This window comes from Neodiprion lecontei, chromosome 1 (assembly GCF_021901455.1).
Source record: "Neodiprion lecontei isolate iyNeoLeco1 chromosome 1, iyNeoLeco1.1, whole genome shotgun sequence".
In the NCBI taxonomy this organism is placed as follows: domain Eukaryota; kingdom Metazoa; phylum Arthropoda; class Insecta; order Hymenoptera; family Diprionidae; genus Neodiprion; species Neodiprion lecontei.
The window spans coordinates 2,356,460-2,369,220 of NC_060260.1; the positions used below are offsets into that span (position 1 = coordinate 2,356,460).

The window sequence follows — 12,761 nt, forward strand, 5'->3', positions numbered from 1 at the left end:
ACCGCTTCAAGGCTTAGGGATAAAGTCTGCGGGGTAAGTATTGTTGTTCCAGCCACGACTACATTAAGTCCGGGCTCCTTTATTAGGGTTTTCTGCCGGTTTTTCTCGTTAGTGTCACCCGACGTGTCTCTGTTTAATTTTTTACGGAATGCCCGGGGATGAAGACTTGGCTTCGTTTTTCGCCCGAGGTGATCCCGACCGTCAGGTGAGCCGAGATTCAGCCGGAAACAGCACCGGTTTACTCGAAATAAGACCAGCGGTCGACTTTTACTTCGCTTGAGATCGGCCGAAGGTGGTCACACTTCTGTTTTCAAAGTCGGGGCGGCGGGTGTCTTGAAACTTTTCTCGACGTGGATGAAGGGGAAATTACCGTCTCAAGTTCAAATTTCTTCCTCCCAAGGCGGTCGTTCGTGGGGTAAAAAATGGAACGGAAGTTCGTTTAAGGACCTGGGAAAAAGACGTAATAGTATCGTCCCTGGAAGAATGCCTCGAACAAATGGCAGCGATCCTTCAAAGGAACAATTTGAAGAAAACTGGTACTAATTTGAACTTCGTGCCGACCGACGTGAGGTGAACTTTTTACTCTCTGCGAAGTAATGAAAATTTTCTTCAACCAGGAGAAATTTCGCGTCTATAATCTTGCCATGCGCTTCCAAAATTATTCCTTCCCGCAGGTATTTGGATCTGATCAAGTCACGTTTACTCTACACCAGCGAGGAGCGAGCCATAAAGGATATGGAGACGAAAGCTGTTTTTCAAAAGCTCACAAGCGACAGGTTCGTCTCAATTTCGAAAGCTCTCGTTGTTTTTGCTCACGCGAACATCTCCTTCCAGTACAAAGCTGGTAAACATCCTGGAGAATACAGTCCAGGAGTTGCGGTCAAGCGGATCGTTCCAAGTCCTGACAACGATCCCGAAAAGTTTTACCGACGCACAAACAGAGGAATATTCGATCCTCACCAAAGCGGAGAAAAACAACGAGGAGGTGAAACGGCTGCGAGAGCTAATCGCTCAAGAGAGAATAGCCAACGAATCGGAGAGGAGGAAATGTGTCGAAAAATTGTCGACGGTTTTGGTACCTTTTTGAGAAAATCATATTCGGGATTCTTCGTTTCAATTTTTATAAGCTAGATATTATTGTTATCGCTACCTCGAATGCGCTGTCATCGTTCTCAGTCGTTCGCAGGGTGAAAATCTCTCTTTTCTCTCTTCTCTCTGTCTCTCTCTGTCAGCTGCGGTAGAGTTCGTAAAGAGATACTTGACGCCTCTCGTTTCAGAGAGAAATGGAGGCACAACAGGCAAAGGGCAGAGCGTCGATCGCGTACGTTTCTGCTTGGGAGAAAGCCAGATGCGAACAGAACATAGCGCGCTGTCGTTTCGCGGAGAAAGACTTACGCCGAACTCTGGAGAAGCTCGAGATAGACGAGAAAAATGAAAATCGTATCACCGGAGACATCGAAGCTTTCTTGTGCGACAACATCGCGGTACGTAAATCTGACAATGAGACGAACGCGTTTCTCGCAGTCATTCTGCACTTGGTTAAGGGGCGAAGGGGCGAGGGGGGGGGGGGGGGGGGGGGGGGGGGGATTTTAGAACCTGCGAGCTGTATCCCCTCCTTAACGTCGAATTTCACGCCGGACAGGAAAATGAGGAGCTGACAATCGGCTGGGAGAAACGACACGATCGAGAATGGACCGAGTATACGAACGAGATCGGGAGGCTGGAGAAGAAGATAAAGTTGGAGAAAACAGCGTTGGAGCTACTGAAGGAAGAGGTAAGCTTTGCGATATTCGTTTGAATGATCGAGGCGGATGGTGGAAGTGAGTTGTTTCGTTTTTCCGCCGTATCCTTTCTCCGGACTCTCTTTATAACTACAGCAACGAGAGAAACAGAGTTTCATCGACACGTACTTGGCGGAGAAAGAAGCTGATCGCAGGAAGAAAGAGCTCGAGGAACACGTGCGAAAAAGTACGATTAAAATTCAAGCCTGGTGGCGGGGTGTTATGGTGCGCCAAAAGTTCGGCCCGTACAGACCCGAAGAAAAGAAGAAGAAACGCCCGGCTAAGAGCAAGAAATGAAGTCGCAGCTTTCGAGGATAAAAAAAATTTTAAAATGGTATAAAGTTCGTAACCATCGACCATGCGAAAAGCAAACGATACATGTACAACCTCCCGGTTAAAAAAATAAAAAAATTACCCGCCGAGGTTGTTACCTCCAAATTGCCTCGGGGCTTTAAATTCGCGTTCGCTCGGTTGCGAAATATTCAGCAGCCCCGCGACGAGGCGGCCGCAGATTCGTTCCTATAATTGTATAAATATCCATATCGGGTAATGCATAGAGTGAAAACGATTTTATCGACAAGAATCGCGCGTCTCGATGAGGCTTTTCAGTTTTCCTCTCGCACAAACGAACCTTCAACGATCCCGTTCGCAGGTACAATTGACACATGTTACATCTGCGTGTGTACTTCGTCAATCGGAGAACTCGAGGGTATATCGATTTTCAATATACGCGTAGAAACAGTCCGGCGCTTGTACACTTTTTAAAATATAACACCGTCAAATTTGCAATTTCTTTCCGTTAACTAATAAAGGAAAAAATAGTTACATCAGATAAAGTTTGCTTTTTATTTCAACCTGCTGCTACCTGCCGCTTGATTATACCGTCAACCAAAAATTTCGAATCTTATTTATCAACGTAAAAAATAACAAAGACAAACTTTGAAAGTAATAAATGAAGATTTTCGTTATTATTCGGTGTGTAGAATCATAATTTGTTCATTTAAATAGAAACTCGGGAAAAACCAAAAATTTGTTTCTGTCGATCTGTGTAATTCAGACCTATCGCGTGATGTTATAATCTCGAGAAGAAGAAAAAACGTCGTTTTACCGACAAGATAGTCTACGCGTTCAACACTGCGTATATAATATAATGTAATCCCGTTGAAAAACGAGGGAGATTTCTGCCGTTCAACGCGGCGCGGATCTACGCGTGTACGTATTTGCCCAAGCACACGGAGATTTCGGCGAAAAGGAACATCTTGAAGAAACGGCCGGGCATCTCGAGGGAATCTTTTTTATAAAGCAATTTTATGACAGCAGCCGGCCGGGCCCTTTGAAGTCGTAGAATCGGCTAAGTATCGGTGTTTGTCAGACGTCAGAGTCAAAGCGGGGTAGTTGCCGCTTTCAGAAACGAGATCGACCCGTGATCTCGGCTGCCCCTAAAAAATCCACCTGGTATTTATCAAAATTACGTCCGGGCGCGTGTCTTTCCGTGCCGGGAGATATTTGCAAGGAACCAGGGAGCGAATTAAGAGGCGCGTCACGTAGCGGCGGTAAGATAGCAGGTGTTTTAGTGAAAATAATAACGAATCGTAGCCGGCTGTGAATCCGAAAGTGGAACAGCCCGGCCGAGATTCAGAGGTTTGTTGCCTCTGTGCATGCGGTTCACGCGAGGAGGCACTTTTCCCGGATCCACGACTTCCCGGACCTCCCTCGTCGCCCCGATCGCCCTACCCGATCGCACGAAACTCCACGAACGATGTCAAATTCCTGCCCTAAATTATTCCGCGCCGACTTCAAGCGGCTAAAAGACCTCCCCGAAAAAGTCGAAAGTCGCGGGTCGAGCGATTATTAGGGTGGTCCTTGATAGGATTGTTTTTGAATTTTTATACCCCCGGGGGCTTAAACGCTTTCAAATTTATGGAAAAAGAATTCCCTGAATATTCGGGCACTCCGCATCGACTCCAAGGTGGTCAGCTTTGCGATCGAAGTAGTAGCTTATGGAAATAGCGTGGGAAAAACTTTTTTTCCTCGGTATCTATTTTATCGCAAGAGTACTAATGTTCAAAAAAAATCTGTAACCCGACCGCGAGGTCTTAGTTAAAAAAGTACACATCGTCGTGCGCGGCAATCTCGTCGAATCTGACGTTTTTTTTCCTTATTTGGAGGAAGTGCAATTCGGCTAGAATAACTGAAAAACAACCCTCTTAAGGACCACCCCGAACGATTACGTATCCGTGTACCCTCGAGTCGAGCGAGTCTGACCCCGTTAACAAGACGGAAGAACCATCTGCGCCAGCCCGACTTCTATACAAACAATTCCGGGGTGCATGCGGAGCGACATGCGAACCTGGCTCACCTACTGACCGGTCACCTCCTTAGATTAGACCTGAGAAATGGGCGCCGCGATGTGCCGCAGCACGCACCCTCAGCCCCGAGAACGCGAACCTCCGTCTTTCCACCCCCGAGCCAATTACTTTATTGTGGCGCAGTCTTAACGGCTTCTCGTCTAAGGGCTGTGGCCCGCTTGCAGGTGTTCACCTCGCGTCGGTTTCCATTCCATTCGCTTCGACAGAGAGCAGATGTGCCCGGTGGTAACCCTTTCAGTCAGAGCAGCCGTTACAGCGGCACCCTTTATTTTTTCTCTTCGTTTATTTCGTCATTTATTTATTTTATTTTTTTTCCATGCAAAATCCTGAATTTTTTTTTGGCACGTCAGTGCGATTACACGTTATCCATGTATTTTTAGAAGCTGAATGCGAATCTGGCGTGAATAGTATAATAAAGCTGAAAACAATCCCTGCAATGGGTTGAAAACGTGATGAATTATCGACATTGTTTTAGACAGTTTTCTTTAGTGAGGTTTAGTTTGAGACATTACGAATTTAGGCCGAGAATACTATCTATTTGCACCCCCGGGAAGGGTGAAAAATATCCCCAAGCATTGAATTTTTTAAATTTGATAGCCATTCTGAGATCTCTGTTTGTCAACCAATGAATTCCAAGCGTTTTCAGTATACGTTTATTATCGAATTTCTCGAAAATACGTTTCTTTTTTTTTTTTTTTATTGCTTATACTTATTTGTAACAATTATGGATTCATAAAAAATCCTATCCCCATTCCAAAGTTTAAGTATTTTTTTACCTGAAAATGCAAAAAAATTCAGAATTTTGCATGGAATATAAAATAAATTGGCAAAGAAAAGAAACAGGATGCCAGTATAGTGGCTTCTGTGACTGAATGGGTTAAGGACGACTAGCATGCGCTGTAATTTAAGTGCACTACGAGTGGGGATAATGGACGGTACTGAAAATAAGGATGATTTTTAACCGTTTCGAAAAAAATCTCGGACAACGGTGCAAACGACGAATCGATAAAATGGACACGGCGCTCCCGTTCCGACTCTCTCTCCCTCTCTCTGTCTTTCTCTCTCTCTCTCTCTCTCTCTGGCGCAAAGAACAATATACAGCGAATCGTCGTTTTCCACGAGAAGAGTTTGAAACTCACGATTGTCAGTTTCGTCCGATGCAGGTCGGTGGAAGCCTGGTGGAAAGGCATAATGGCGCCTTGTTGAGAGGCGGTTACCTCGAGTACCGGTGTTTGGAGTTGGGTGTAAGCGGGCAACATGCATGTGCATGGTTCAGCAGGAAAATGCAAAGGGGATTCATTGCTGTTGCACCTTGTCGGTCCGTTATCTCTGCGATTCTGGGTCAAATGCAGGAAGCAGAGTTTTGCAATTTCCCTCCACCCTTGCGCCCGCCAACCTGGCGCACAGCTCCTCCTCGGCCGACCTCCCGGTGAACGAACCAGAGATATTGGGTCGACCGCAATTAATAGAATACCTCGGATTTACCATCCAACTTTAATTAGCTTAACTGTAACTAACTAAACGTCGGCGCTAAATATGCAGCGGCACTTCGATCGCTCGGAGGATCTGAATTTACGTATGCATTTGCAGACATCGGCGTGTGCGGATAACAGCAGTGGATGCAAAGTGCAATTAAGCGCCTTTTAGTTTACCCATAACTGGTCTCTGGTTTTTCCTTCCTTTCTCATTCCCGCTTCGAAGAAACTCCGAGGTGCGTGATCTATGCATCGTTTTTCTACACAAATCTTCAAGCTCAAAGCGCAGATCAATCGCACGAGTATAAAGTATATCCTTGTTTCCGCATTCAGTGCCAGATTCGATCGGGCCTTTGAAATTTAGGGGATCTGGTTTACCTCAAATTTTTTTTTTTCGTTTTTGTTTCTTTCACCGAGTGACAAACGACGTTACGTATATATTCCTCGGACGAATTTTTGCATAAGGCGAAATTGAAAGGGTTGACCTAGATCGAAGGGGCTGACAGACGCCAGTAAGCCTAGCGTAGAAAGTGAGTCTTGTGAGCCTGTGCTGGATGTTGGACGATAAAACTGATCCGTACACTCGCTGTATAGTCAAGCCTTCTGACGTATAAACGGAAGAATTTTCCGCGCGAAAAAAACTTCACCAGCCTTTGAAAGATCATTTATCATACCGGGAGAGACGCCAGTTTACTGCCCTGTTAAACCGGCGTTGATGGAAAAGCCTCCTTCGGTGATTTATTTAGGGTTTCCAGGGTTTTTAGTTACAAAAATATAACACTTTCGATTCACCAAGATGCAATACGATTTCTTCTATGAGAAATTTAACATTTCTAATACCAATCATTCGTATTATTCGCACCGACTCCCACTTTCCGGCATGCGGTAAACATAGTTCGTAAAATAATCACCAGGGTGGCATTACTTACTAGATGATTACGTGAATCATTAGACAGTATCTAACGATCCACCGGTCGCATATGATAAGGCGCAATCGGTCGAGCAAATCTTGAATTTTTAATCTGGTCGCAGTGTCTGACCTGCCGTGGATGAGGAATGGTTGAAAAGATTGAATAAATCTGATTACTTTTAGTATGAAATTAGTTTTTTTTTTTTCTTCTTCTCATTATTACATGTATCAACGTTTAGAGAAATAAAAAATATCGTAATCTATAACACACTTTGTTTCCCGACACGAGCACGATTTTATTTCGCGCCAATCACGATAATTGCGATTAAAATCTATTTCGGATGATCGGTCAGTGTGATCTTAGTACCACATCAGCGTGAATTTGTCGTTATAAAATCCATAGCGGACAATCAGGTGCATTATTTCGTCGCAGTTTGAGCAGTGATGGACTTTAGTTGTTGTTTATATTTTTCCGCCTCCTCCTCTTTCTTCATTAATTGCTTACGATATTCGGCAGCTTGTCGACGGGCCTCGGCCAGTTGTTTGTTGAGCAATGCGATATCCATGACTTGTTCGACAGCACTGTCGCCGGAATTATCCTCTTCCGTAATCTCCTCGATATCGTCGTTCAGTTGCAGTATCGTCGGCTCGACTGTTTTAACTGGCGACGCTACTTTACGCTGAAACAAACAGGAAACCTTCGTTTCAAATCTGATATGCGAAACTGTTTCACGTCAAATATTCTCATTGTAATGTAAACTCGTTACCTTAGGTGTGGAAATGATATTTTTTGCTTGCGTCAGGGTCGGTTTTGAGGAAGTTGTGTTGGCAAGAGAAGCGAAAAATAACTTCCCAGCCTTATTATCCATCGTGGTTCTCTTTAGTATATTCGGTCCCCGTGGCGTGAGGCTAGAATTAGCTTGTCCTAATATTTGGTCCGCTCGAATGGCGATAACTTTCCGCGAAGATCCTCTTCTTCCCGTGACGTGTAATCGCTTCATCCCCATGTGTTGCGATCTCGTCAAATTAAGGGCCAATTTCCCAGCTTCTGTTGGAATGAAAGAAAAACCGGTAACGTGGCGAGTACTTACAATCGCTTGTTCATAAACATTCATTCCAGGCCACTTACCAGTCAATACTACAGTTTGCCCACTCTCCATAGCATTTTCTACTATAGTAGAATCATTATCTACCGGTATCATGGTAATACCGTGAGCTTGAAGTAACCTTAAGGGCTGTTCAACGCCGCTAATCATTTCAGCCCCCTCCTCCCCTTCCAACTCTTCGTGACTCTGACTTTCGTTGTCATCCGTACCTATCATCTCTCGTTCTTGTTCCTCATCGCTAGCTGACGGGACTCTGATTTGTTGAAATATCATTCTCTGTTTCTTTCCCGTTTGAGCTGAAAAAATAAAAGACAATTTTATATGCAGTGTCTTGACGGTTTTACAGTTTGATTTTTTGCAAAACTCATTTTACCTGTTTGTAGTTTTCTTTTCTGCTGTTGCTGCTGTTGTTGTTGTAGTTGCTGTTCTTCCTGCTGTTGTTGGAGTTCTAATTGTTGTTCTCGCTCTCTTTCTGCCTCAAGTTGCATTAAACTGTGCGTCGCAACCTCCAGTTCCGCGGTACTGGCTTGATTCTGATGCTGAGGATGTTCTCCTAATATTTCTCGCTCCTGTTGAAGTACATCGACTAAATCGAGCCTATTGTGCTCTAGAGCTAGGCTGATTGGCGTTTTGTCAAACTTGCTTGTCGCGTTTGCGTCAGCACCGTGTTCCAACAAAACATGCATAACTTCAGCATGTTCTCGTTCCACCGCCCAGTGGAGTGGCGTCATTCTCAGCTGGACAAAGAACATCGGGATACTGAACTTAATCTGGGTAGCAAATTCTTGAATATTTTTCCCCCAACTTCATTGACATGTACGAAGCTCTTGAGCAACGTGCCTTTTGAGAAATTTCCTTACCATATCTCTGCTGTCTACATCGGCGCCATAGTCAAGCAGCAGCTGCGCCATCTGATGATGTCCCTCGTATGCAGCCATGTGAAGCGGCGTACGATCAACCTTCGTTCTTGCATCTCTGGAGATTCCAGCTCTAAGCAATACTTCGGCTGTTTCTGTATGGTTATTTTGAGCTGCGAGGTGAAGGGCACTTGTACCGAGCTGCAAATCGGGAATCGATTACTTTACATAATAATGCAGTAAATCGTTGGAGCAAGAGCGTATTCTGGCTTTTGAAAGATGTCGATTCTAGCATAGCTTACCCAGTCCGTTGTGAACGGCGCGCCTCTACACATCAGGTCACGAACTGTTTCCGTATCGCCATTTCGTGCGCCAAGCAAAAGTTGCTTCCCTAGCTCGACTATCGACAACGCCTCCTGCGACCTTGTGCGTTGCGGCCCGTCGCATGAAACGATCTCAACCTGGAAAAAGATGGTCGCTGATAGAAGAAAGCTTATCGATAACATGTCTGCATTACTTTGTACCACAGATGAGACGACGGGGAATCTTGATGACCGATGGTAACTCACCGGAATGAGAGTATCCGCATCGAGTCCTTCAATTTCATTGCCACATATACTTTCAGATTGCATGGTTGTGACTTTGTCCTAATGTCTGGCTCCCCAAGCCCTAAAACCAAAGGGATTTAAGACTGTTGAAGAGATTTCCGTAACGTATTTTGAAAAATTCATCGCGATCCATTCCTCGGCACGAAATACATCCATGCGACCTTGTAATTTTCGTGTGTACGATAACCGGAGAATGGTAAGCGAAACAAGATTGTATCGGTGTTAATAGGAGCGATGACATGTCTGGTTATGACCCCCAAAAAATACTCGAGTTTATTTTTCGAAAATTTCATCTGTACAGGATGTTTTTATTTTGCCATCTGAGAAACAGAGATGAACTTCCTGTTCCTGTCCATTAAACGGAAGTCCCTTGTCATAGGCCCTGAGATAATCCACCGATTAACAGACAGGCGTTGCGATAAACTATCCTAGGACGATATTTACTTACAGGGGACACATTATTTTCGATTTATAAACAAGTTTACGACACTTTTCTAACAACCACACGCCGTTTATTGGGATTCTTACTTTCCACAGCCTTCTCAATTCACTCGCTTGCCACACATTCAGAGACATGGCGACCATTCCGCGGCCGTTTTACTCAACTTTAATCAAAATCCTTTTTTACTCTTCGTTTATCACATCTTCGCATTCATTATACGTCCAGAAATTAACCCTACTGCTGGGCAGATTTGCATTTTATTTCTATTTATATTTCGTTAAAATTATCATTGTTTATTGATATCGCCCAGCAGTCCCTGGACGTTCAGTGGCGCCGGGCTAACTCGATGCGACGAGAAAATAAGTTTGCCCCACTATCGCGATGCTGATTAGTCATTTACCGGTAACGTAGGATTTTGTACGGTCAGTTCAAGGAGGATTTCAATTTCTCCTGAAGCGTAGAATGCGGCACCCGACGCGTGGTGATATTTCAAATCAGGTCTGACAGTCTGATAAGTTACTCGTAAATAGATTAATGTCCACGTACAAAAGTATATTTATATTTCACTGTTTCACACATTACACTCATGTATACATCATAGTACTCATAAAATTATATTAAACTCAGATTCGGTTTGCTCTGAGCCTCCTTTACGACGTCAAAGTTTCGTACTATCTGTACCAACCAGTTAGAAAAATAGTTAAATAAATAGATGTGCAAGGCACGGAATGATTCTGACTTGAATAAACGTCTATACAATAATAACTCTTATTTTTTTCTTTCACAAAGTTTTCACGACTAATTCCAATGATACTGTAACAAAGATGAATTAGAACGCTGAAATTTTATACCAGTTGCTCAGCAGTAGTCGACAATGCTTAGCTTGTATTCCTTGGACGTGGTAACTCCAACTACCGCTGGTCCTGAATTGTTGGTATCGTTACCTCAGTTTTTATCCTAGAAAAGTTATCCGGAGCTGTGAATGGCCGCGTGTTGGTCACTCCGGGTTTCAATTTCAATGGGTTTAAAATAACCGTCTCCTGACGATTATTCTCAGCCACTTGAAAGATCGTAGAGTCGCAGTCTGTTCGCTGTAGAGCCAGGTCAGGCTCTTCCGCTCGATCTTCAATGGGCATAGGTGTTGTCTTATTTGTACACGTAGCAAGCAGTCTTCTCAGAGGTATTATTTTCCCATTTGTACCTGTTAGATTTTGTTCAGATTGTATCGGATTTCAAAAAACAACCGTCGCCATTTCCTGCACTTACCATTCTTTACGCAATTCGACGATCCCGATAGTTTCTGTATCATAGAAAAACAAATAGACATTTACAAGTGTATATTGAGTCAAGATGTTGCAGAATGCAAAGAATCGAATAACCCTTACATTTTGTTTTAACAAACTATGTATTGGTTTGAACGGGTCAGAGTTCATAGATTCAGTCTTTGACGGTGTTGGAGACGAGGTGATTGACCTCACTGAAAATCCGTTACGGATTGGTGGCTCGCTTTTCACTTGGCTGTTGAGCGTTTGATAATTCTTCATTATTGTGTTCAGCAACCATCTGCAATACAGATGAATATTAATCTCTTGATAACGGGAACAGGTTCAGTCCAATTTCGGTCAAGTTTGATTGAATGAAAACTGACTTGTAACCATTGATAATCCCCTCTGTACTTTTCTGCGACTTCGTCATGGCATAAAAACAGGAACAAGTTTCTACGCGAGTGGGACAACGCATCTCATTTGCTACACGCTCGACGTCTAAATTCTCAACCAGGTCTAACTCATCTAATGCTCCGTCTAAATCCTGCTTGTTAGCCAGCCTGTTACAGCGATAAAAACAACAGTGAGGATAGTAGTTTCTCTAGTATGCGACTGAAATACAGAGGAACATTTATTTGTCATGCGTAGCGATAGAATTTTCAAAGAACGGTAGAAGCTGGTGAATTTATTTAACGAACGCAGGTGCTGAAATCAAATTTCGTTCAACTGTAGACCACTTGGGAAATATTCACTTTTTTTGGTTCGAAGCTCCTACCAATATTTAAGATTTGTTTGCCAACTGAAATCTGTTGTATTTGCCCATTTCAGTAAATAGAATTTGTGGAACTTGTGCAAAATATATAAATATGAAAAATTTGTCAAGCAAGGTAGATGAAAGTGCGTAGTAGATTAACAAGAGTGAATATATAATTGTATACTGATTTACGCATGTATTGTTCTCACAGTAATAACGGTTTGCCTGAAACATTTTCATGCGATATTAAATCTCCGAGAATAATTCGATTCTCTGTAAGACGGGACGTATCGCTAGCATCGACGACATAGACGAGGCCATGCACCTAGAATTGTTTAGAAAACAAGTAGTAGACTTTTGCTTGGAAATGCTTTGCATTTTCATCAGCTGAGAACGTGTTTGAATCAACAGTCGATATCGCTTGACTTACATCGTTGTAGTACCTCGGCCATATCGAACGAATTTGTGGGCTTCCCCCGAGGTCGTAAACCTTAACGTTGCACGATTTGTGTTTCAAGGATATCGTACGGAACCCCATCGTAGGTACAACGTTTTGCTCCAGATCTGAATGGAGAAAAAGACGTTAGCTCCGATCAATTCTAAAACTGATCATTGACCGAACTGTGGATTTACCTCCTACTATACGATTCAAAATTAGCGATTTTCCCGCACCGTCGAGCCCGACGAAAAGTATGACAATGTTCCTGGAAATAAAATTTCGTTAAATATCTGTCGCCTAGAATTCCAATTCTTGATGACGGAAAACCTCGTTTCAATACTTGCTTTTCATTCCGCGGTTTTCTACGAAATTTTCTCAACACCGCACGAATGCAATTTCCCATATTAGACTGATCGCCTTTGTTCGTAGCGTCTATAACCTCATTACCATGCAATTTGTTCAACGATGTTTTTTGTTTTGACAGAATGAATTTGACGTGTGCCGTGCCGTGCATAGATTCGTACTCCCAGCCAAGGATGTTTGAACCAGAAGTCTTCCTCCACTGTTAGATGGTGCATCACGTCGATTCTGAACTCTGTCGGTAAGTTTGTCTGCTCACGTCAATTTTAAATTCTGTCGGTAAGTCGCGTGCGTCAAATAGCGGCAGGTTTTATTCGGTTCGAATAACAAGTGCAGGATCAACATATAGATCTCTTCATTGTGTTTTATTTAAACAAGTTTAGTTAAAGTATACG

At 43.4% G+C, this 12,761-nt stretch overlaps 3 protein-coding genes and 1 long non-coding RNA gene across 7 annotated transcripts in view; 2 read left to right on the plus strand and 2 right to left on the minus strand.

The window, feature by feature from the left end:
* The window catches only part of LOC124292637, a 71,649-nt gene extending 58,892 nt beyond the window's left edge, over positions 1 to 12,757 (plus strand). For both annotated transcript variants that reach the window (XR_006902526.1, XR_006902527.1), the window contains exon 7: positions 12,491 to 12,757. This is a non-coding gene — a long non-coding RNA (uncharacterized LOC124292637). The remainder of the gene's footprint in view (positions 1 to 12,490) is intronic.
* Positions 98 to 2,571, plus strand: LOC124292636 (dynein regulatory complex protein 9-like). The gene is made up of 7 exons (XM_046729965.1): positions 98 to 205; positions 401 to 570; positions 675 to 776; positions 835 to 1,075; positions 1,278 to 1,484; positions 1,643 to 1,774; positions 1,878 to 2,571. The coding sequence occupies exons 1-7, from the start codon at positions 149 to 151 to the stop codon at positions 2,076 to 2,078; spliced, it is 1,110 nt and encodes a 369-aa protein (XP_046585921.1). The 5' UTR covers positions 98 to 148; the 3' UTR covers positions 2,079 to 2,571.
* On the minus strand, positions 6,721 to 9,890 carry LOC107222076 (ankycorbin). 3 transcript variants are annotated; one of them, XM_046729963.1, is made up of 8 exons: positions 9,635 to 9,890; positions 9,068 to 9,167; positions 8,801 to 8,959; positions 8,502 to 8,699; positions 8,015 to 8,378; positions 7,665 to 7,937; positions 7,303 to 7,583; positions 6,721 to 7,215 (listed from the first exon to the last, which is right to left on the minus strand). In XM_046729963.1, the coding sequence occupies exons 2-8, from the start codon at positions 9,128 to 9,130 to the stop codon at positions 6,955 to 6,957; spliced, it is 1,599 nt and encodes a 532-aa protein (XP_046585919.1). In that variant the 5' UTR covers positions 9,131 to 9,167; positions 9,635 to 9,890; the 3' UTR covers positions 6,721 to 6,954. The 3 variants fall into 3 exon arrangements, with proteins under 3 accessions (XP_046585919.1, XP_015516779.1, XP_046585920.1); XM_015661293.2 differs by having other exon boundaries at positions 9,555 to 9,890; XM_046729964.1 differs by lacking the exon at positions 9,635 to 9,890 and having other exon boundaries at positions 9,016 to 9,157.
* Positions 10,092 to 12,545, minus strand: LOC107222092 (ADP-ribosylation factor-like protein 13B). Its single transcript, XM_015661312.2, has 8 exons — positions 12,351 to 12,545; positions 12,201 to 12,271; positions 11,998 to 12,131; positions 11,777 to 11,892; positions 11,197 to 11,373; positions 10,934 to 11,111; positions 10,815 to 10,848; positions 10,092 to 10,749 (listed from the first exon to the last, which is right to left on the minus strand). Exons 1-8 carry the CDS (start codon positions 12,518 to 12,520, stop codon positions 10,460 to 10,462), a joined length of 1,170 nt encoding a protein of 389 aa, XP_015516798.2. The 5' UTR covers positions 12,521 to 12,545; the 3' UTR covers positions 10,092 to 10,459.
* Positions 12,758 to 12,761: the final 4 nt, after the last annotated feature.